General features: G+C 32.8%; 1 protein-coding gene across 1 annotated transcript; it reads left to right on the top strand.

Annotated features, from left to right (window-relative positions):
- Positions 1–482: 482 nt before the first annotated feature.
- Positions 483–25,597, top strand: LOC119632539 (gamma-aminobutyric acid receptor subunit beta-like). Its single transcript, XM_038025485.1, has 2 exons — positions 483–711; positions 25,477–25,597. The coding sequence occupies exons 1-2, from the start codon at positions 578–580 to the stop codon at positions 25,595–25,597; spliced, it is 255 nt and encodes an 84-aa protein (XP_037881413.1). The 5' UTR covers positions 483–577.
- Positions 25,598–25,648: the final 51 nt, after the last annotated feature.

The raw sequence follows: 25,648 nt of genomic DNA, 5'->3' as shown, positions 1-25,648 counted from the left end.
TCAACATCAACATCATCATTATAACAATCATTGTTGTTGGTTGTTTCCATGTAAATGAGTTAAAACAATAGCTGACACATACATACAAACAGAAATTACACAAACAAATAAACATACACACAATTAACACGAAGATATGTAAAATTCCTACGTTCACATTCGCTTATATATACAGAGCTACAAGCATACCTCTGTAAATTTTGTGTGTGGAATTATTTTAAGGACATATCATCACTATAAACAAATATCTGTCTTCTTGTCTTATCCGTTCGTTCTCTTACTCTCTCTCTCTCTCTCTCTCTCTCTCTCTTTCTCTCTCTTTCTCTCTCTATCGCTTTCTCTCCCTGTTTCTCTTTTTCTTTCTATCTCTCTCTCTCCTCCCTCTCTTTCTCTCTCTCTTTATCTATTTCTTTCTTTATTTTTCTCTCTATTATTCTATGTTTTGCCAGTAAAAATCAAAATAAAAAATTAACCACAATAACACAACAACAACAACAACAATAATAATAATAATAATAATAATAATAATAACAACAACAAGAATAAAAAATAAGCCCAACACCACGTTGCTGCTAAGATGAGTGATTCAACGTTATATCACCACTACAAAACTCTGATGCCCAAGGCTTCATTGGCAAGTTTATGGTTGGCTTTCAATATTGCTTTACTACTGCAGGAGCCATCAAAACATATCGCCACAGTTCAAGCAGCGTAAGTAACGTTATTAATAATAAAAGCTATGCAAACTTATAATAATAAATGTCTTTCAAATAATTCTTTTCCGCCTTTTCAGCCTTTCCTCTATAATAACAATAATAATAATACTAGTTATGCTTATGCATAATGCACAATGCATAAGTATTTGAGAATCTGTTCGCATTTTTTGTTTTGAAAAAAAAAAAAAAAAAAAAATTTAACCAAAAAAATAATTAATTTTTTTAAAACACCGCAGTATTAATTAAGGTTAACTTTAATGTTCACAAGTCCAAGAGCAAAATATTATCCTTATATTATATAATATCCTTCAAAGCCTCCAAAAAAAGAAATTTACATTTAAAAAAAAGACATTAACATTAGTTGAATATTGCGTTTGAATTTTTTTATTCATAATAAATAGAAAAACTTTAAAATATTTTAAACGATATTTTAAACCACTAGCTGAATATTTTTTTAGCTTCATATATTCCTGAGAGATTTCTCCATCCAATATTTTCAACATAAAAAAAAAAATAAATAAACGAGAATAGAATAAGCGAATTTATTAGCTTGTTCGGAAAATAATTTCGGTTTTTTTCCCAACGGAGGATTTAATTGTATTTTATCACAGCCAACTTCGCACTTTAGTCGCATTATCTTAATATTTTTATTTTGCAAACTGATATAGCAAGGCTTGCTTTTGAAAAAGTTCGATTGATTCTACGCAATAGTTATCGATTGATCGATCTCCTTTTAAATATTCAAAGTGAAAAGCACCATTTTCGGCATATTTTACTTTTTATACCCTACATCACTTGTGGTACAGAGTATATTAATTTAGTGCTGTCGTATGCAATAGGCAGAAAGGCTTAAGATAGAACCATCTCTTACCTTGCCGACCGATTCAGAATCACAATCCGAATTGATCTAAGTCTGTCTATCCGTCTGTCCGTCTAACATCTGCCCATGTAAATGTGTGTTCAAGCTGCAAGTCACAATTTTTGAGACATTTTGATGAAATTTGGTACAATGACGTATTTGCACCGAATAATGAACGCTATTGAAAACGGTTTAAATCGGCCCACATTTTCGAACACTCCCCACATAACGACCTATTCTGAAAAGGCATTATATAAATAAATAAATTACAATTTTCAAAATTTCTCATCAAAAGTGACTATGCAACAGTATTTGGGCATTCTAAATTGGTATGGAAACTTTGGATCGGCTGGGGCAATTTTTGAACACCTTCATAAGAGGAAAACTTAAGTTCACCCGACAAAAAAGTGTAATTGTCAGTGCTTCATTAAGAAAATTATATCGTAATAACAATTAAAAAAAAAAAAAATTAAATGTACCAACTTTGCATCTTCTCGGCCTATATTTTGGATCCTACCCTCATAAGGATTTTCAGGAAAATTGACCCTTTGTAGTGCAGAAAAGCCGAATTGTTAATATGTGGTGATGAAAATTGACCCATAACATTGTAGTAATTTCATACAAAAATGAATTTTACAAAATTTGGACCATCTATGCCTGTTTTTGGATCCTACGTAAAGATTAAACTTGCATTACATTAGGTTACGTTGTGGGCCCCACTTTACAAATTTGCCTATATATATAGAAACAAGATATAAATTTTATGTTGTAGAATGGAAAGTAAGAATTGCGTTAGACATTGTGGTGTAGGGTATTTAATGGCTGGCGTTGTCCGGCTATAATGTTCTTAGTTGTTCACTATCAATAAGGTAAAAATTCTGTTCAAACAAGAGAAAAATTATCCAACATGTATGGAGAAGTTGCATCGACAGACAGCCAGTTCCAAAACTGTTGCGTTCTTGCAAAAGTTTTTCCCATAAAAGAGGCGTTCATTGAAAAAAATTGATACAATGTATGTTAATCAAAATAGTTTCTATCATTTTATACAATATTTTATAATATTTTTACTCTCCTTTGGCTCTCCTAGTCTTTTCTCGGTTAGTATTGCCGTAATAGATCCATTTTTCATTGCCAGTCACGTCATACGCTTGACTAATCTACCCGTCAATTTTCAGCTTGAAGGAAAGCCATTCGGAGCTGACGGTGACAAAGTAACGGCAAACGGCCAAACAACATCTTGTGAGAAAAAAAAAGAAACCACTTCCCGGACAACCCAATACAATTTGACACAATTACCTATCAAGGTTATATAAAGCAATATCTCCCAAATAGTTACGGAATAAGCATTCATCGCAATGCTTTGCAGAAAATGAATTTTACAGCAATTACCAACTAATGTACTAACATAACAACAAACGAATAAAGAAAAGTCTTGAAGTTCATACAAAGTTCATTTTCGTCGTATAGGTCGAACCAAGGAGTTCCTGCTCTTATTGTGTATGAAAGTATAGTTAATTGTAATTATTTAATTAATGAAACACCGTTCGTGTAACTTTCTCTTCGTTTGGTTTATTAATTGTTCAATTCTACTTTAATATTTTTTCCTTTGAATCATGTTTACTAAAATTTTTATTAATAGACTCGTAGCGTAGATACGCTGTTAATCAATGCGATTAGCAGTAACGGGCTACACGGCCCTTACATCCATCTATCTTTTGGAATAATAATTACAATACAAAAATTTGACCGTCGCCTTACAATTTTACAAATCGCTAACGAAGTCGTTGCCGCCAGCCTGGTGGCAGCATATCGTTGACGATCATGACACAACTTTTTACAATTTTCCTACATAGAAAGCAAAAAATTGAATTTATTTATTTATTTGTTCAGCTATATACAAAAATTCATCAGCTAACCCAAAAGATACCTTAGAGCTAAACTAAACTTGAAAGTATTGTAACGTAAATCCGTCTTTTGTCATTTTACGTTATTTTTTAAACTCCCTTTTGAACTCAAATTCGTACCAATGGAATGTGATTTTTTTAAATAGTCTTAGGAGGTCTCTTTACAAATTACTTTCAGAAACTTTAATTTACAACGACTCAACTCTCTTGACTCACTTTTTGTCTAGCTCAAATCTCGCGACTAACTTTTGCCTTCCGCAAATATTTGACTTTGACAAGAAAGTTACCATTGCCTATATTCGTCGCGGCATTTTTAATCCGTTTTCTCGCAACATTTCGGCCAATTTCGTACGCAATGGGTCATAAATGTACGTTAGTTTTTCCCCATTCTTTAGAATAAGCTTACTTGGAAAATCGACTATGTTTCATAGATCAAAATCAACCAAGGACTGTGAAAAGATAACCAAAAAACAAAAAAATTTTGAGGCCTCGACCAATTAATGATCTTCACCACACTGTTTTCTCAACACGAAACATCAAAGCAGTTCGCAAGAATGTTGGTGATTGTTCAGTGATATCATTTCGGCCCCATGATCAATAAGTTGACTTTTAGAGAAATTATCTACAGCGTATTCTCACGAAAGTTTTATATTGTCATGCTTACAGAGTCCAATTGAATGAAACACTAAAGTGTACCGATGCCAACGAGGTCTTAGAGCCCACTTACCCAACCCGGTACATAATCCTATTCTCTATACCTTATAGGACTATTCAAAATGAGCGATCCTTTATTTAAAGCATGGGGTATTATATTTAAATTCCCGCTTACGTGAATTTAAAAAACCACTGTCAGGTATACAAATACATTCTTTTGATTTTCATAATCGGAATTTGCACCATCACTCTCTACGATCGTTTACTTCTTATCGACAACTTGAAGATGCCTCCGCGTTCGAAACTTCATTGTTTCAAGACGAAATAATTACCGGCTTACTTTCGCGCACCTTTAACTTTGTGCTTTTAGCTATTGGGCTAAACACGATGTACCACCGATTTAAACCGATGCTAATCAGAAGCAGACAGATCTTGAGAATAAGCCGCTTTCGGGAGCTGTCTCCAACTCAAGTTAAAGATTTATACTTGGACTGCTTTTTTGGTAAACGGACGGATGTATTCAAACGTTTATCGTTCTCAAGACTACAATTTTTTTTAATGAGATCTTTTAAACCACTACCTAACTGTTTTATAGTTTACTGCATTTTCACTCTAGACCAAGTCAATCATTTCCGTGGCTTTAGCTGCATTTTTTTTTTTTTTCCAACTTAAAACAAAATAAATTTTAGTGGCGGAAATGACGTCCGTGCCTTCACATTTTGATATACGCTAAACGAAAGCTTGTAAGAAACTGATACTTATACTGTCCAAACATCAATTAACTAAATTATCAGTTATCTAAAGAGATCTTGTTTGTAAACCAATTAGTATATTAATATAACATACATATGTTTGCATATATTAACTATGAATATTTCCCAATTCGCTTAATTGACTGAGAAAATTTTAGATAAATTATTTCAAGACCTACACTCAAGACCAGCCTCGGTAAGCGTTTAAGCTGAAGGGATCTTAGCATCATCAAGTGTTCTTCTATTCTTCTTTCTTTCTTTCTTTCTTTCTTTGTTAAAGCTCTTAAAATAATTTATATAAAAAGTACAATTAATCAATTAACTGCATTAAAATAGTCGCAATGAATGTTGTAATTATAGAAAAAAAAAAAAAAAAAAAAAAAAAAAAAGAATTGAAATGCACTTGAACGTAATAGCAAATAGCGAATTTTGTTGCTTATCGATTTCAAGTTTAAACAAAAGAGTTTCTCTCAATTCAGAGTAATAATTATATTTTAAAAATGTAGTTATCAAGCAATAGCAGGTTTTTGCAATTACCAAAATAGCATGGAATGCAAATAATTAAGTCGAACATGCGGCCACATCTGTTTGCTTATATGAGTACGTTCTTATATGTAAAATGGGTCCGTGTTTAGTAGTTGTGCACATGTATTACCACAAATTACAATAATTCACACAACATCATAAATTATCAGCTGCAATAACAATACAAGTGCGTTCGTTTGTTGCGTTTATCGGAGAGCTCAATGCGACCTTTATTATGGCCTTTGAAAGTATGCAAGAATATATTGCACTAGCGGGCGAAGTGATGAAAAATGGTTAAATGAAAATGAAAATGAAAATGAAAATGAAAATGAAAATTAGCACAATTCACATTTTAAAGGCATTGACTCGAACAGCATCGACGATTTATATTATGGAAATATATGCGATTATTTACATTTTTACTTAAATTTAGTTACAATATATTAAATAATAAATGTTTGCCACATGCGTACTAATAAGCCATCACAATAACAAAAGAAATACCACATCATTAAAAAAATATGTCGTAATCAGTGTTGTAATGCAAAGCTCAATTCAATTTTGCCTGAGATATTATTAGTGGTTGGCATAATGTTACCAATAAAACGAAAATTAATAATAAAAAATTATAAATAAAAGAAAAAAAAAACAAGCAGGAACATTATAGTCGGACAAGACCGACCTTTCAATACCCTATACCACCATTTCGCCTACTACAGTTAATCGCTTGTTTTGATAATAATACATCAAAAATTACATATTATTTTTATGCAAAGGCATAGTTTTCATGAAACGCCACATATTGGAAGATGGCCAAAACATGATATGACGTAATACAAATATAGCAAACCTAATTTACTTCCAAAATATTTTTAGTTTATGTCTCTGTTTTTGTCATAAAAAACACTAGAAATTATACTTTCTCGCCATAAAAAGGCTGGCTTTTCATGATAACCTGATAAGCATATTAGGGTCCACAAAATGAATCTATGTCATCCAAATTCTCGTCATAAAATATTCAAAAATTAAACCTTTCTCTGAAAGGCTTACTACTATTCCTGTGATATCTTATATGATGTGCTTTAAATGTTTTGTTTCAAATGTGATTGTACAAATCACATCAACAAATTACATAATCATAAACAAATTCTCAAATAAGAAATATTGAAAATTAGACCCCTTTCCCATATAAAGACTCAGCAATTTTGAATTGCGAAATACTTGTGTTCGGTGTTGTGTGACTTCAAATCATTTTCAATAACGGTCGTCCTTGGCTGTTCACGCTTGTCAGTGTTTGAAAAACTTTGCGACCTTTAGGCTGAACACAATAACACATGAATAGACATCAGACGGACAGATAGCATATATATATATATAAACGGTGGGTCCACCTTAAGCTTTTCTAGGTGTTACATACGTCCGCACAAACCTAATATACCCTATACGACAAGTGGTGTGGAATATAAAAAGAGAAAACGCTTATATCGCCATCTTTAGCTACACGCTATTCATTATACGTGTGTATACACATATATATTGTTTTAGTCATCATACACAATAATTGCGAAAATATGGATTTAAGGTAAACTTCACGCTATTCAATGACTAAGATAGCCCTTGTGCAGTTTTATATAATTAGTAGGGGGAACTATTAAATATTTCGATTTTTTTCAACAAAGACAAGATCGTGCTACAAATGGGCGTTGACCTACTCAACACAAAAATTTCTCGCATAAGCAAGTATAGTTTTTTACCTTATTTACTTATTTATTTTTTTATTTATTTTTTAATGCACACGAATATGTTTATGCATATATATTTATACAACAATAATAAAAACGTTGGAAAACTCTGAAAATTCAGAGGATCCTTGTTCCATCCGCAAATATTTTCATAAGCAGCTTTATGGATATTGCAGTCTTCCTTGTTGTTTATAGTTTCCATTAAATATTTTATTTAAATGCTAGGCGTTGGTATGCAAACACTCTTACATGAACATTCCTATATGCACAATCATACATACGCGCACGGTCATAAACACATGCATTAAGATATACAAAAACTTAATGCAGTTATTTACCATGAGCCCATTTAACTACTCAGCTAACTGACCGTCCTAACAATGCGAATAACTGTTCTTCCACGTTTTTTTTCCTCTTTTTTTTTTTTTTTTTTTTTTTTCTCCACGCAAGACTATACGTATTGCGAGTGTGTTGAATTGTTGCCACTGCAGTTTTGGTTTGCATTATTGTTATATATGTAGTAAGGACTTGAACTAACCACATAAAACCTCAAACCGCAACTTATATTATGAAACACTTGTCCTAAACTTATTATCAAATTATTTAAGGCTAACTGCCTCATTGCCGCAGTTGTTGATGTCAACATTATTCTTGTATCTAGTATTTCAATTATTGCTACCTTTTAAAGGAAACAAATATAATGCAAATAAAAAATTTTAATTCTTCTTGATATGAATCTTGAATCTCAGCTAAGCTTTGAACGTGACAGTGAGTCGCGCAAGGCGACATTCGCGTTGGACTTTTATATAACTTTAGTAAATTTTGTACGCGTAAAATTTGTATTGGCAACTTAAAGAGATATTAGACTTTTCTCTTTTAAAAAACAATCAAATAGTCATTTTCGAAGCGCCTTAGACCGGCTCACATCTTAAAAATACCTCCAGAGCATAATATGTTAGTATAGAATATCGAACTTTATTAAAGCGACCAAACTTACAGTCATGTAGTCCACTTTTATTTATTTATTTTTTAAGATAAATAATTTTAAGCGTCTCAATAATATTATTAACACATTTTTCTCGATGAAAACTATAAAATAATTCAAGGTTAAAACAAGACGCTTTAAACATGTGTTATTGCATATGTCGATGAAATTCTTTGGAAAATTTTTCAAAGTAACGTATGCTAACCATGTCAGCAGAATACTACGTTATTGGATATATTATAGTTTGTTTTCCAAGGTGAAAGAAAAAAGAAGTGTCCGTAAACTAAAGTGAAAGCACGCAACACATTCATGGTTCACCAACGGGAAGGGAAAAGCTAACTTAATTTGTCCCTTCATCATTTCTCTAGTAATACGTAAAATGATTGCAAAATGTCTCTTTATCGATGGTTTAGGGCAAAACACAATCAAACATTTCTACAATTTCTAGAGTTACAACATATTGCAATAAATATTAAAATGCCTGGAAGTAAACACACAAACTCGGTGAACATATATAACACTCTCACACATTTATAATATTATAGTCAACACCATAGAGTAAATTAATTCTTTTTTAATTAAAAACTTCAATACTGTGAAATGCGCAAAAATTAGCTTTCAGAAGCGACCTAAGTTACCATGAAGCAAACCAAAACTTTTAAAACATATAATAGTACATAAAAAGTTCAAAGGTTATAGTCGGAGAATGCAGACTGTTTGATCACACACCGCGAACTATATAACAACAGAATTGTGCACTTCACTACATCTTATCGTGAAATATGAGAAATTATACTTTGTTGCAATGTAAAGATTTGCCTTCGCGAGCACCTTTACATGGGGAAGATTAAAGAGAATAAATAACTAATGATTAATTCAAATCGCACAGATCATCATTTCTTAATAAAATATTTAAAACTAAACCGTGTTAAAGGGTTTAATTTTGTCTATAAGAGCATCGAGGCCATTAAAGAAACTTGATCTCAAACCCAACAAATTTCGTACAGACATCTGGAATTTTTTTTTTAAATTTTTGCCGAAAAATATTAAAAATAGAAAATCTTTCTCTCATATGAGTACTTTTTCAAAATAGGGCTTAACATAAGGAGTGGCCGCAAGAAATGTAGTCCAATCTGAACATTTCGAAAATTTCAGTTGTATGACTCGTCTATCTGAATTAAATACAAATCACAAAATTGAAGTTCACAAAAGTGAAACGGAAACGGAACGAAACTTCCCCTACTTATTTTGTGAGACATTATCGCACCACTTAATAAGTCTCCGGTCATGTCACATATATGAAAATAACGTTGACAGATCCGAATCATTTGTAAAGAGTACCAACCTTGAAACGATAGGTGTTACAATTTCATGGCATTTCCACCATTAGTCGCTTGGGATGAGTTTCTCCGGCTGCCGCCTAGTTGGCTCATTGCCAATTTGACTCTCGAGTGTAGCGAAGGGGCCACGTTTCATCCGTTGTCACATATAGCGCATGAGACGATCCTTTTTATTTCGCGTAAAAATTTCCAAACTACGCTCGGAATTTTCAACACGTTATCGTGAGCTACCATTAATGTGTTAGCTATCCCACACCCAACTTAACTTTTCGGCCTTTCAGAATGACTTTGCGCACTTTTTGTACATTTTCTGGAACCACTATCGAATTTGGCCAACACGTTCAGCATCATCAGTGCCCATGAAATTGTATTTAAAATAAGAAAAATTTTCAAAAAATTTATTTTTTCGACAGACAAGAGTCGCCAAATCATCTTTCCAGTCAACGCTGATTGTGAACCTTCTCTTTTCTCATCAAAAATTGAACGTTACAATCAAGGTACGACAATCAGATTTCTCAATTGATTTGAAAATTAGAAAGGTAGGTGTCATTAAAACAACTATAATCTGTAAACTAATTACGATAATCTCATGAAATTTTCACATGTGCCGTTTGAAGCTTGACACCATCCAGAAATTATATAAGTCTGTTAACAGTGGTGCCTTATATGTTTCAGGTAGGAGACTTATTGAGTGTTCCGTTGTATGGAAGCAAAGTAACTGTCCTGCAAAGATTCAAGATTTACCAATTACCAATCGACATAAAGAGAATTCATAGAGAATTCTTTCAGGCTAAACAAATGCGATACTTGCTTATCCATTTATTCCCAATTATAAACTTTATGTGGCTAATGGATTCTTCCAAATGCTGCACACGCAACAGTCAACTCAATATATGCCCTTCCCTCGAGCATGTGCATTACATGCATTATTGTTATTTAAAAATATTTACAGCCCGTGACAAAACTTGCGGTAAGTTCCTCTTATTTAAACTGCGACATATGTTACCCGGTTAACTAATTACCCCGTCGTGTCGTGGTAGTCTTGGCATTTTTCCAAATTGTTTTTTTTTTTTTTATTTTTAGGACAGAAGCTGACAAAAATTGTCTATTCTTAGAAATCGCACTTGATAAAGCGGCATAAGATAAAATTACAGACGACAGACGGGTTCATTACGCGCCGTCTAGCTTAATGAATTTTAGTGGCCCCATAGCCTTGTGGTACTCCAAACTTTAGCAAGAAAATAAAGAAAAGGAAAATAGAAGTAAAAAGTTTGCATTGACAAAATTGTTATCTAGCAGACAGCTTAGTTAAACTTGGTCATTTTTTACTTTCTTTTTGGATTCAAGTCTGGAAAAACTTATTGATTCATAGTATCCACAAATCTTGCAAATGTGAAGCAATGGTATTGCAAACATTTTAAGCCCAAACTTTTTATTACGACTTAACATTTTCTTTCGATTAAAAATAAAAAAAGAAGTCATAGGAACCATTCGCCTATGATGGGCATTACAATATTTGAATTAAAGTGCATTTTTTTTTTATTTCCTTTCGTCTGCTTCTATTTCTCCTTTATATAAATAAATTATTTCGGGTATTTTAAAGCACGAAGGTATACGTTCATAGGCACTAGCAGCCATGTATTCTAATCTCAGTAAATGTGATAAATTGTGCCGATGAATCTTTAGCATTTCGCATTTGATGTGAAAACATTTACATTCGAGTAAAGGTTAAAGTTCATTCAATAATTAAACACAAAACTTTTCTCTCAACCGGATTCAATCTAATTGAATGCAAGCAAATACCTATTATCTATCCCAAGATAACAACTCGGACAGAGTCTTCCTTTCCCGTCACTTATCATCAAGTTTACTAATTTCTTGTTTGTTGCAAAGCATATTTATAGGTGAGGCGATGGATGGATCTATCTTCTTTTAATATGGTTGACGTACGATTTCTCATTATTTTCTATTCTATTGGTAAATGTCAAAGTTCGAGTGCCCAATACCTAGACATCTATCTTATAGAGCCCAAGATTTATATTCTTGAGCGATTATCTGCAAGCAGCATTTTCTAGCTCGTTCTTACATTTAATTGATGGGAAATATTTCTCTTTTCTCGCAATTTTCCTCTCTTATATAATATAATATAGAAAAATTATTGAATGTATATTACATTCCAGAGCCAGAGCAAGCAACATCATCAACAAACTACTTCTATATTATGTACTTGCCGCACATAAACCAATGCACACAACCATAACCCACTGACAGCACAACCATCAACAACCATCACAACTCTTAACGTTTCAAGGGCCATTGTGTTACAATTGTGTTGTTTTACATCGAGTATAATTAAGAATTGCTCAAGATGTTTGATTATCTTAAAACATACAAAATGGTTAGCGGGAAGAATAAACTCAAGAAATTTTCTTTAATATTAAACATTGAAAATTAATTTCATCTTAATTTAATTTTCATGAATAATACGTCAACATTTTGCAAAGACCATGTAAGACAATAATAGAAGCGAACAAAAAAAATTCATAAATGAATTCATAAAAGGGCTTAGAGGCAATTTCATAATGGATATATCATTTTACATTATAGCAGCTATACCTTTAGCTATCGAGCGTATATGTGCGATCTGGCCACGGCTATTATACAATGCATCACTTGTAATAAAATGATATTTTGTGCAGATGTTTTAGACATTTCGTTGAAATTTGACAGATTAACACTCTTTGGCGCAACGGCCGATGCCTAAAGCAGCTTCGTACGACTCTATCGCCAGTATTATATCTAATGTATTATACATAATGTTTTAAATTTAATTTGAAGCGAATAACTGTTGCGCAAATTGAAATTTTCCAATATTAAACAGACTAAATGTAATCGATGGGCAAACATGTACGCAAATAGCAGCCGGATGACAGACGGACGCGTGGAACGAAGGTCAGTCAGTGGTAATTTTATTCTAATATTTTACGATTCTATGCATTGGCTCTTCTCTATATACCTATTCGTGCTACAAATAACTCCTTTGTCCCCTTTCGCTTGTCCCCTTTCCCTTGGCCCTTTTTCACAGTTCCCTCCTAAAAAACATCATGTATTTAACCCTTAAAGCAGGAAATTTGTCTTGGCAGGAAATTTGAAAATGGCTTTCATGATTTAACGATCTTGACAATTGATATTGGAAAGCTTCACCATGAGACTATTGCGCTGGAATACCAAATTTGGTGTAATATCGTAAAAGTCAACATAACAAGAAAATATGTTGTGCTATCTTACGACAATTGACCGACGACATGACCTAACATGGGCATTACTATAATCGGAATTGGAAATAAAACAATTTTTTATGCCGGATACACACAACATACTATAAGCAATGAAGGTACATTAAATTTGTGCTAATGCATGCAATACTCACCGCGACTTATAAGACATGCCCCGCTAAATGTAAAACGATTTAAGCAGGTCTGCTCGTCTTATTCTGTCCACATATTAAGTGTTAATTCGAAAGATTGAAAATTTTGAAAACATTTCGATAAAATTTATTGCACCGTCACCCCTTGGTCCAAGTACAAAGATTTTTCGATCGGACCATTTATTTCTCGCGTAAACACTATTCGACAAACTGTTCATCTGAAAAAAATTTTAAAAAATTTTCAATATTTTTCGACACAAGTTGATAGTAAAACAATTTTTGTACAACAAATTAAGATGCAAAATTTTGGACGGGTTGTAAGTATTTTCTAACATCCCCACCCCCACCCCCATATAAATTTTCGGGCAAAAAACAAGTCGTTCTATGAAAGTGTAGGGTGTTTGGATTTGGTAATGGATTACCTTGCCCGTTGTTTTAGCTTGTTAACTTGAGCTTTTCTTTAATCAAAATAATAAAAAATTTCCGGCAAAGCAACCAACTGCACATGTAAACACAGTCATATCTAGGCACATTACAGGCACACACATCTACGCGCGCGCGTATAAGCACATCAACATCATAACATAACATAGCCTATATATATATATATATAAATATATATGTGTGCCGCTATGCCGCTAAAGATATATATATATATATATAGACACTAACTGCCCTGATTTTTTAAGAAGCATTGGATTCCGTGTTAAAAAAAGCCAATGTTTTTACTACTTTCAACAAAGAATACTTTTGAATTTGATTGATTGTCCTGGTGAGAGAGACACCACACAATGACGTATGCATTGCACATCATGAATCCATTAATCATAATGAGAATTACTAGGCAGCAGTCCTTGATAGCAAAAGTCATATATTTTCCTAATAAAGAAAAACGAAAGGCTTTAAGCGAGTCGATATTTTTGAAAAACTCATCCGTTCAGAATACGTTGGGTGTTTATATATTTTCAGCCAAAACAATTTGCCGGAGATATTAGATCACCCAAATATATTTGTACTTAAGTGCGACTATTAATTCATCTAATTCTCATTTTAGGCGAATTTTATTTATACGAAATTTGATTCAACACGAGTTGAAAATCAAAAATAATTCTGTTTTTACACGAATTGTTTTATTTTAACACGATTTTCAATACGCTACGAATTTCTTTTCTGAGTTTTTTTTTCTTGTGATGTTTCTATGAATTTTTTATTTTCACTGTTAATTTAGTTTTTCAAAATATATAAATAATATTTCTTTTTATGATATATTTAATGAATTGAAATATGTAAGTACAAGTTATTTTTTTAAGTCTGAAATCAATCTCTTATTTTCCAATTAAATAAATTTTTTTGTTTTTTGGCACGAACTTTCTTACACGAATTTTTTGGGAACCTATCTGGCGTGTAAAAAAAAAAAAATGTGGTGAATTTTTTCTCAGGATGTTGGCTCTTTTTACACGGATAGCAATTTAAGCAAACAAAGAGTAATGTATTCGTTATTAAATTTTTGGAAAATTTTTAAACAAAATAAAACTTATCGATATCTCATTCGGGCATCTCATCTTTGCGATCATTGTTTAGTTACTACTAATAAAACTGTTTCTTTGCCTGAATACATTAAAGCTTAGACCATCGTCTAATGTCGTTCTTAGATATTTGATTAAATCTTTGTAAATTATTATACCGTCAAAAACGTTCGCAGTAATAGATTAAGTTTTATTTTATGCTTCTCACCAGGATAGCTTTCGCTTTATATGCTACTAGTTACAATTGCAAAAGACTTCAACTACTTTTGTATTATCTACAATAGGGGTGTCACGGGATGTTCTCATAGCCTTTCCTTCCACACAATCTTGAAATGGTTGTCACTTTACATAAGGGCGTCATCACGAGTTTTACACATTTCATATACAAAAACATGACAACTGCATTTACAATATCATCAGTAGAAACACTAGCACATTAACAAGGCGGACGGACAAGAACGATTCAAAGCATTCAAGTGTTATTTTAACAACATGGACAATACACAGTCAAACACAGTAAGCACAGCAGCATAACGGCATAACAGACGAATGTAATCTTTTTATATATACATGTATTTTAATCACACACACACACACACACACACATTTTTTTTTTTTTCTTTTTTATTGTGTCTTTTTTTAAGTGGAACTTGGGGCGAACCGAAAATACGTGAGAAAATATGAATAAAAAAAAAAAAAAGTAAATGATCAAAATGTATTTAAAGTTGTTGTTCTTCTTGTTATTACAATTTGGCATAAACTGTTTTCGGTGACCCTGATGATGATGATGGTATCGCTCTTGCCTTCACGTTTGTATAACAACTTTTTTGAAGGTAAAAAACAAAATTTTAATTTTTCACCCTTCAATAGTAACCCGAATGCATGTCATGCACACATACACACTCGCACACACGCCAACTTATTTGCTCATACACGTAAATTCATCGAACTGAATTTGATTAACCCCGAGATTCAAACTCGATATCAGACTACGCTTTAGAGAAAGCCCATAATATGCGATAACCGACAATATTACACATCGTTTACTTTCTCACCGAAGTCTATAATAATGTATATGTGCCTGACAAAAAATAATTATGCGTTTTTTTTTTTTTCTTTTTTATTTTAATTTACTACATCACTAACACGTACGAAGAATTTGAGAATTTATCCAACTTAACAAGTAACCTCGCAGATATCAAAAAAAAAACAAAAAAAACAAAAAAAAACAAAAAAAAAACAAAAAAAAATGTGAGTGAAACCTTCTTCAAGTCGCGGTAAATTCGTTACATATTTAGCGAGCTCACCAGCGAACCATACACACTCAAACAGTGAGAGAGGGAGAGAGATGTAGACTCAAGGCGTTAATTATTTTTAAATTAAGTTTAGTTATGTTATTAAAATACAAGCAACATTTTCTATAATATATGATAACAAATTAATTATCTAATAATAGGTTTTTACTTATCACCTTTACCAATGGAAGAAGCAGACACATATTAGCGACTCAGAGTGTGACACTAAATGATGAGAAATAAAACAACTGCATATTATTGAAGAAAGTATTTTAAAATCTCTTTTAAATCTCCTTTATGTAGACTATGGTGGCAGTGTATTTAAATGACATGAATACGCTTCACATGGGCCAACAGCGAGGCTTTCTCCGGGTCTCACATCTTAAATTTAGCATTGTCTCAACATCACAACATCCATTACTTGATGAATATGATGATATTTTTACAAGTTGGTATACGCACGACATGCATAACCACTTCATCTTTCATATGAAAATGCTCCGCGAGCCAACTTCTCAACTCTAAAATCGACCTAAATGTTACATTTAAGTCATATTCGGACGTATGGTATTAAGTTATATTCGTCAGCAATATACTTCATGAAAATTTGACTGACGATGTGAAAACCTTTTCTTCTGCCCCAGAAATTCTACGATAATTGGTTTAAGATACAGCTAGAATTCCGCTTTTCCATTCATTTTGGAGAGTTCGTGTAAATTGTAATCGATAAGTTTACCCGATCAGTCTTCACTTAGCATCAATCCCATCTAGTGAGAACAGGTTAGGGATCCGATTAAATAATGCATGGAAAAGTTTTGAAATTATAGATGAATTCGCGCTTAATGCAGATTGTTTGCATCTATATTTTTTGCTCTAAACATTGTGAAGAATAAGCATTTAAGAGAACTTAAAAACACCGTTCAACACAAGTCTACGATAACATAAGAGAATGATTAAAAAGCATTATATTTAATCGACTTCCTTGCGGCAGTAAATTGCCGTACGACCCTTTCAAGAAAGCAGCTTGCCTTTAAGTAATCTCTTTGGAGAAACAATATTCAATCTTCTTGTGTTTATGAGAGAGTAAGAGGACGTTTCCATTTCTCACGAAAATTCACGCCTTTAGGCGGCAAGCGGCTAAATCAATTCAAGTTCTTTTGCCATAGCCGTATATATGGCTAAGTGTTTTCTTTAGAGTGCCCCTGAGATGTAACGTGCATAGAAGGATGTCAAAAATCAAAAAAAAAATAAAAAATAAATAAAAATATTAGTGTAACCCCGTTCAAATATGTGTGACAATCGTTTTACGATAGTGAGGCTGAATAAAGCTTTCGCCCCAAATTTATATAGTTTTAGAAAATGCATTTGCATAGGAAATACACTACGATAATCAGTAATAGAAACGATATCAAATAATGGATAAATTCACATGAGGTGTGAACTAAATTCGGCTGATTGTCTGACTAGTAACCTCCCGCGAGATACACGCCCTAAAATGTATTATATGAATTATTGTTGTGTCCTTTCCTTTTGAAAAATATTTTTTTGTTTTTTTTTTTTTTGTTTTGCTTTTCATGGACTACCGTATACTACAGCTTAGAACTAGGAGTTGGTGTGTACATACACGTATGTTCATAAAATAAATATATTTTGCATAAATTTGCGTGCTGTCACTATTCATGCACTAAACGTGCCAACATTTGCTTAAACTTAAGGCTCATTTGCATGAAGCATCCTTCAACCTTTTCTGTATTGTTGTACAACAATAGATGACAATAGATAAAGAAAGCAACAGAAGAACAAGTACCAAAGACCAATCAACAAACAAGCTGATGAACAAGCAACTTGTTCCTTAATTTCATTGAATTATTTATTAAAACTTAAAATAAAACGTTCTTCTTAAAGTCATTTCATGCAAAATGTCGCCAAATACTTTTCCTTCATCTATATATTCATATATATATATATATATATATACATGTACATATATATAAAATTAAACTTCTTTGGCCACGAATTTTTGACGCTCCTCACCTCCAACGAATATATAAAAGTTTAAAAAGTGTTCTGTCATTTGTGTGACGGCGTCAGTTAGCCGATCCTAATGAATTTTTCTTTTTTTTTTTTTTTTGTGTGTATGCTACTATTTGCAATCTGTGGTGTTTTTTAGATATTGAAGCAAGCGTATCATGTCCTTATTCAAACATGACCTGCAGCCATAAAGTAAAAATTCTTATCGTAAATACCAACTTTTTATATATTAATTCCGAGCTTTTTCTTGTGAGCAAGTTCAAGTATTTGCTCATTCTTCAATGACGGACGTGAAATTATAAACTATTACTTAAAAACATTTATATTTCTTAGTCAAAAATTGTCGTTGAAAAATTATGGAATTTCTCGTTCAATAATAATTTATATCTTCTCATACCCATCGCACAAGACTGAGAGATATATGTATTCTTCATCAGCATCAAATACTGAATCGATTTAAACCTGTCCGTGTGTTCGTCTGTCCGGTCGTCTGCCTGTGTAATGTCTGTCGGAGAAATTCTCTTGGTCGCAAATATGAAACTATTGACTTCAAATGTGTTTATTTATTTATATGTATTCAGAAGGCAATACAAAGGTCCAATTTAATGTATTGTAGCAACTACAGCTAACCCACAGTACAATTCGCGCTGAATCGTTTTAAATTTAAAGTTAACACTAGGTATATGCAAGTAATAATTTTCTAAACTTCATCATAAGAGAATAAAATTTCAATAAACACAAAGGCAGGGCATACGGTGCACATCTTTTGCATTAATCAATAGATCCATTTATCCAGTACGATTTACCTACTGACACTTTAAAATTTGAAATTAGTAGAGTGACCTATACAGTTCGCTGTAGGCAATTTGGCTCCCCAGCCATAGAAAATAGTTTGGACAATTAGATTAAAATTATTCAGCACTAAGTGTCATTGTGGTAGCTTGTCACCTACTCTCACAATCCAATATATTAAGGAAATATAGCCCCCAGTAATATAAGCGATTAACATATTATCCACTATAAGGTAAGGTGGTAAAGTACCTAAATAACTTCACCCGGAAAACGGTATTAATATGCGAAAAAAGTGGTAAGTAGTTCTTGCATCGCGCAACACATACCAAAAAATATCTCTCTCAAAGCAGGTACATCTAGTCAAAGGTATAGAGACTTGCGGATTCCTAGTGGAGTTCATAAAAACAAATTCATAGCATAGATTACGAGGCAGGCCACATTTGACTACTGGATAGAAATACACAAGCCTACGCCAGAATGGCAATTTTACAAAAGTGCATCCCAAGAACTTGCTGAACATAATCACACCCATGCTCCCTGCCACGTAAACCATGCACATAGCGTACCATAGAATTTACAATTCGACTAAGCCTCAAAAAGCTACCAGCAGTAGTACCAGCAATCACTTCCAGCCTATACAGCACTTGGGGCGTCTATAGAGCGCGGGCATGTCGGAAATTAATCGACTACGATAAATAGGTACTATTCGAAGGATTAGATCATAAGATATCCGCAACTTTCCCATAAATGAATTGCATATGTTTCTCAAAGATGAGGTTATTATCAATATATGCACTTAGATAGGTTAACAATTTCAATGTAGGATACACGAAGCAGGATCCTTAAGTGGGAACCAAACCGATTCGCATTCCCAAAAATCATAGCCTTAGATTACGTCGGGTTAATCAGTAAAGAATTATCCATAGAAGACTCCAAAAGTTATCATAGACTCTCATTGATAATCTCCTGCACCAGCTTCTAATCGCCATAGTCTCTACTAAATAGGAGAAACACATCATGGAATGGTGAAATAAATCTCAGCACAGCAAAACGAATCTGGCGCTCGAGAGTATGGTCTACAATTTTGGAAATAGCTGAAAGAATTGTAATAGGTTTCAAATCATCAATAGAATGGACAGTGTTAACTTTAGGTATAGGCCCAACACGTACCTTTGTCCAATGCAGGGAAAAAACGGAATGGACCAATATAGAATTAATATGGAACATCGTTACCATTTTAGCAACGTACGGAAAGATAAGCTTGATGAAGAGAATAGGAATTCCATCATCACCGATTGATTTAGATTTAATTTTGTCAAGTGTTGTATTTAGCTCATGACATGATATACAAGAGGATGAGAAAGATTCATAAAAATTCAGATATGTCCAAGGCTCACTATCAACTGGCAAGTCAGAATTCGATATACCTACAAAAGGATCGTTTACCAGTCTTCACACAAAATCTAAGCGGAGAGTCATTCCCCTTAACGTAACTCGACCTCCGTAACATCCTCCACATAGTAGAGGTTGCCATGCCCATAGGCACGTTAATAAAATATTTTCTAATTTTCTTGGCTTTATCCCGATAATGGCGATAAACTTGCCAATCGTATACAGATCCAATAGATTGACAAGTCGAGTATGCATAACTTCTGACGAGCATTGCTTGCTAAGCATTAGTACACGTCATCCACTTATCAGTCTCCGTGGAGATTATTTTTCTGAGAAGAGGAACAAAAGTGTGAAGGAATTTCAAAGGCGAACTATTTTAAATGCAACGAATGCACATCCGCTCAGCTACACAAGCAGAGAGCCTACCCCAATCAATATCTTGAAAGTCCCTTTGTCCAATCAATGCTTTAAAATTTTGCTAAGCAAATGCTTCCAAAAGCATGGCTAGATGAATGATATGCTATCGATGGCATAAAGTATTTCATCCCCAAGTTCTCTTACGCTCGCAAGTCTTCTCTATGAATATGGACAATATTTTCCCCCATCGAACTACTGCCTTAGAGAGAACTGACATTCTCTACTTAATTGAAACAATTTGTGTAAATCGCTCGAAGAGACGAAGACGATTTCCTTTAAACAGCTCTGAAAATCAGCAGAATCCCTAACAAATTATCCGATTATCAGTTGTTGCGTCATTCTGCAAACCTCTATCAATGATATCATGCTGTCTTCAGGAGGAGGTTTTGGAAATGAATGGGTTCGGTTTTTTTGTTTTTTTTTTTCTAATCTCAGAAGCTCAGCAGTGAGGGCGTAACGGATATATACAAAAAAATGGCAAAAGCTTTTCTCTCAACATCACGTATATATTTTTTTTAAATGAAGTGCATTAATATATGTATAATTGAAAAATAATGAAAAATTTTTTACTTGCCTCCAATATACATCTATGAAATACAATATACCTGGACATATGCTCTGTCGAAGGGGATAAAAATTATGAATTTTTTTTTATCAAGTTTTTACAAATTTGTTATGTATTAAATTATTATTATTTAATCATAAACAGGATATTTGGAGAGTTTGCCATAAAAATGCATTTCAAGTCGTATCTTACTTCTTCCTCTTCTCCTTTCTTTAATGATTTCATCTTTAAAAATGAGAAAAAGACGAAAAAAAAAATCATAATAGTTAACATAAAAATGCAAAACAAATTTTACAACCGTCGACATTTTTCATGAGGAAATTTTTCTATCAGTTTTTCTAGCAATCAAATATTTTTTACACCCTACACAGCACACTTGTGCTACAAGGGTATATATGTTAAGTTGGTGCATGTCTACGCGATGCGTTTAAAAAATAGGGTGACTTTTCATTTTTCGCGAAAAATAATCTTCAAGACACTGCTCGTGAATACACGAAATTTGAAAAGTACCTTCGTTTTTTTTTTTTTGAATACACATCGTATGAAACAGGTGGAAAGACTTGAAATAGGCCGAAGTTTTGATTATCGATCATAATCGATTCTGAAAAGTGTATATGAAAATGGTTCTACGCTTGTCTGTCCGTTTGTCTGTCTTGTTTTCCGGTGTTCAATCTATAATATATTAATGAAGTTTAACGCACCGAAATGGCTCAGCGTGTTTTTTTCATCATTTCCCATATAAAACCATATATTTCAATTATCGTTCTATGTATGGACAACTGTATTCAGTCAAGTGGCATAGTGGCATAGTGGCATAGTGTATTTCATGGATGGGCCATGTTCCGCTATAATGATTTAGCTTGTTAATAAATAGAAAGAAGAAAGCCGTTTCTAAAGTTTTTCAAATGAAACATTCTCAGCTGCTGATTAACTGGTTGATTAGATGGCCGGTTTCACTTTGAATAAGTTTGCAAAGTAATACAAATCAATTGCGGTTAGTAATGAAAAAGAAAGCGAGAAAACAACAGCAATATTTTGACATGATGTCATCAAACGGAACACTACTAGAAACAAGTGTCAGAAAAAATAAATCGACTTGCGGAAAAGCGAACGCTTTTGAGAATTTATTGACCGTGTTTGTAAAAACGTGTCCATTTCTCGTTGTTTTCTAGATTTTTTGCTTTTTTTGCCCTTCGTCTCTTCAACTATGTGTACACGAAATGAAAGTTGCAAAAAAAATGAAAAATAAGTATTTCGTCCCTCGGTAAGTTACATATGAATGTATACGTACATGCAGCACACTTAAAAATGTTTGCCAACACATGTGCATAGACGTGACATGGAAGGTTTGAACAGAGGCATCAAAACTTTATCATGTTTACATAGACACTACAACTATTGCTAGTGTTGTTGTTTTTTGAGTTGCGAAATGAAAATATTGTTGGCTTTGGGTAAACAAGAAAGAAAAAAATGTATATTTTATAACACAAGTGTTAAAGGGAACAAGTTAAAATTTGTCGATAACAAGCGCGCTCCTCATATACCCGCAGCCTAATAATAAAGAATATTATTTTTATTAGTTCAGTTTTCAATATATATGTATATCGAATAATTTTGGAAATGTACAATATTGGTAGCTAACCTCATAACTAAAAGGAAATAAGAACATTTTTAACGTCCTTGCTTGGAGTCTAAGTGCCTATCACATCGTGCAAATGCAACGTAAAATTACAACGGTTTCTAATTAACGATAGCAACTGACAAGTTTACTTACAAACAATTTCTTTCATGTTCATGGCGGATAATTCTGACAATCATCTAGAAATATGTTAACATTTCAACTAAGTTCTTTTAATTCTACTTCACTTATTCTCCGTCTCTAGACAAGTGATCAAAATTCTTTAGTTCAAGCAAAAACATGCAAGTTTCACTTGTGCCGGCATTTTAATTTCTCGTAATATTTTCATATTAGATAGGACGACTTTAAAATTTGTTATATCAAACGTTTTCATAAACACTCTCACTGACTCACAACGTATCACAAAATCTACCTTGCGCTTGCATTAACTAAGAATATATTTGCTAAATTTTGGATTTCTATGCCTCTGCATTGTCTACATAGAAGAATGTAATTAAGTTGATTCGAAGTCTTACAGGGATATATGTGCTATATTATCATGCAGATATATATGCTATGAATTTCAAGATATTACAACTAAATAATATGACATAACATTTACTGCATGTGGTTGGAATAAATAGCTATTTATGAGTAAAAAAGAAATGATTAATTAATTATAGTGTTATACCGTTTTACCCAAAACACATTACATTTGGGTTTAACTTATTCCAATTTAAAAGTAAAAGTGTATATAGCGCAATTCAAGTAAGTGGATAAGTCTAATAAAACTTCGTTCACTTAGCTCCTTAAATTGAAAGAAATAAAAGGAGACCATATTTCGCTTAAGACAAGTCTTCATTTATTTTTACGCGAAAATACGAAAGATTACACGTTTTTATAGAGAGTTCAGGTTGGGAGTACAGGCTAGCATTAAAAATGAATCAAATCGGTCGAAGGGCACGCTTCCAGTATATTAAAAAACGGAGGACTTCTCTGTGAATGTGATTATCTAGCTTTTTTGTTTTTTCTTTCTTAGCCTTTTCAAGCATTAAGATTGTGGAGTAGAAAAGGTTCAGTCACAATCGAATGTATTTGTCTCCATATAAAGGCATGCTTTTCATGGCAATTAGCCGAAAACGTCAAATGGCATAATTCAAATTTAGCAAAATCAATTTCGTTATTAATTCTGCTTTGACCTGCTTTTGTCATAAGCTATTAAAACTTGGATTTTACTGCCTTAATAGGTCGTACTTTTTATGAGAGCTCTCACATATGATAGTATCCAGAAATGTAGGTCTACATCGTCCAGGCTTGGTCCACATAATTTTTATATCAAAATGTATGAACCAATGTTATGAACCAATGTCCATTAAAAAATATTACAAATTTTATCCTGTTACCATGTAAAGACTCACTTTTCGTTGGAGCGATAATACAGGACGGGGCTCAGAAATTCTCTTCTAAATTTCCAAAATCATGTTAACATATTGACACACTTTTATTCAAATATTTTGCAAACTGCTATTTTTTTCTTATAATGGCGTTTTCATAATAGGGCTTAAGAACAACATAAAGTACATGGACAGACAGACAGATAGAGGTAACGATTTAAAACAATTCAAAAATCGTTTCGGAATCAACCGATTTATTTATTATAAAAACAAACATATTTCTCTTAAAACATTCCTCCGACATTCACACAACTTGAAAAGCGCTTTAATCATTAGAATGCGAGCGTGTATGTTATTCAATATTGTTGTCGGTTTCGCTACTTTTTGCTTTACCAAAAATATGTTAAACTGCTGATTAAACAAAGTGCTTTCTGCTTCGATCGAAATTAATGGTAATTTATATACCGTAGGTTTTTATGCGAAACTTTGAAAAGAGCTTTTTAATCCGCTTAATAATTTTTGCTCGAGCATTGCATTGAAAAAATCATTTCATCCTTCAGTCCTTTTGCTCATTATATGTCTGACTTTTAAGAAATTGCTTAGTTGACCAATTTTTGAAGGCTCAAAATATATTACAACCCAATATCATTCCTACATATAAAGCATTATTGTTGAAGCTAAAATATTTAGTTAGTGCCACGTCAGACTTAAAATGAAATCGCATTAGATTAAAATGAATTCACTATGAATGCGAAAAACTTTAACTTTTATTATTTTCAAGGCCGGCTTTCATTCCCCAAAAAGCTTTTTCCCACATCTTTGGGCTTAAGAGCGTCAATTGTTAAGGCAAGCGATTCTCTCCTTTTACAATCATATTAAATAACTTTGGCACTGTTGGACACAATCGATTAGCCAGTATCTACATTTTATCGTACGCGATGTTGTGAACTATTATCCAGCGTCCTGGGTGCTTGTTTCAATCCTGTCCTCAATCTCAGAATGAGTTTAATATTTGGAAGCAGAATATTTATGATGGTTTGAAAAAGAAACGTTGGCAACATGTCAGTGCCTATAAAGTGCTCGGCAAATTGGATCGCAAAAGCAAACTAATGTTGCTCCATTTCCCGTCACTTGTTTGCAAATTTTACAATTTATGTAAAATACAAAGAGGCAGTGTAGTGCAGCAAAGCTGTGATGAAAGCAGAGATCGTTTTCCTGGAACCGCGTCCTAAAGTAATTTGAACATTTTCGATACGATATGATGGATTGTATTCGCTTTCAAGGAGAATCTATTTGTTACGATTACGTAAATCTCATGTTTTTTTTTTGTTTTTGTTTGGTTTTAAAACATCGCCTACTGCTGTAGAGTTGTACATGTTAGCTGAAATGTGTGTTAAGGACTGACATGCAAAGAGTATTAAGGTTTTTTGCAACTAAAAATCAATAGAAATTTTTTATTAAAATACATGAGAGTTAATTACATATCTGACTTAAATTATTTTAATAATTTCTACTCTTTACGTTTCTTGTAAACTTTTGCAGAACTGCTGGCGGTAGCATGTTAGGTGACGTTAACATATCTGCCATTCTGGATTCATTTAGTGTTAGTTACGATAAAAGAGTAAGACCAAACTACGGTGGTAAGTCCAATAATTTGCTTTAGTTCATTTTTCTTCTTTTCTTTTTCAATTTTTTTTTTTTTTTTTTTTTTTTT

This window comes from Glossina fuscipes, unplaced genomic scaffold (genome assembly GCF_014805625.2).
Source record: "Glossina fuscipes isolate IAEA_lab_2018 unplaced genomic scaffold, Yale_Gfus_2 1, whole genome shotgun sequence".
In the NCBI taxonomy this organism is placed as follows: Eukaryota; Metazoa; Arthropoda; class Insecta; order Diptera; family Glossinidae; genus Glossina; species Glossina fuscipes.
This window is presented reverse-complemented; position numbering and strand designations above follow the sequence as displayed.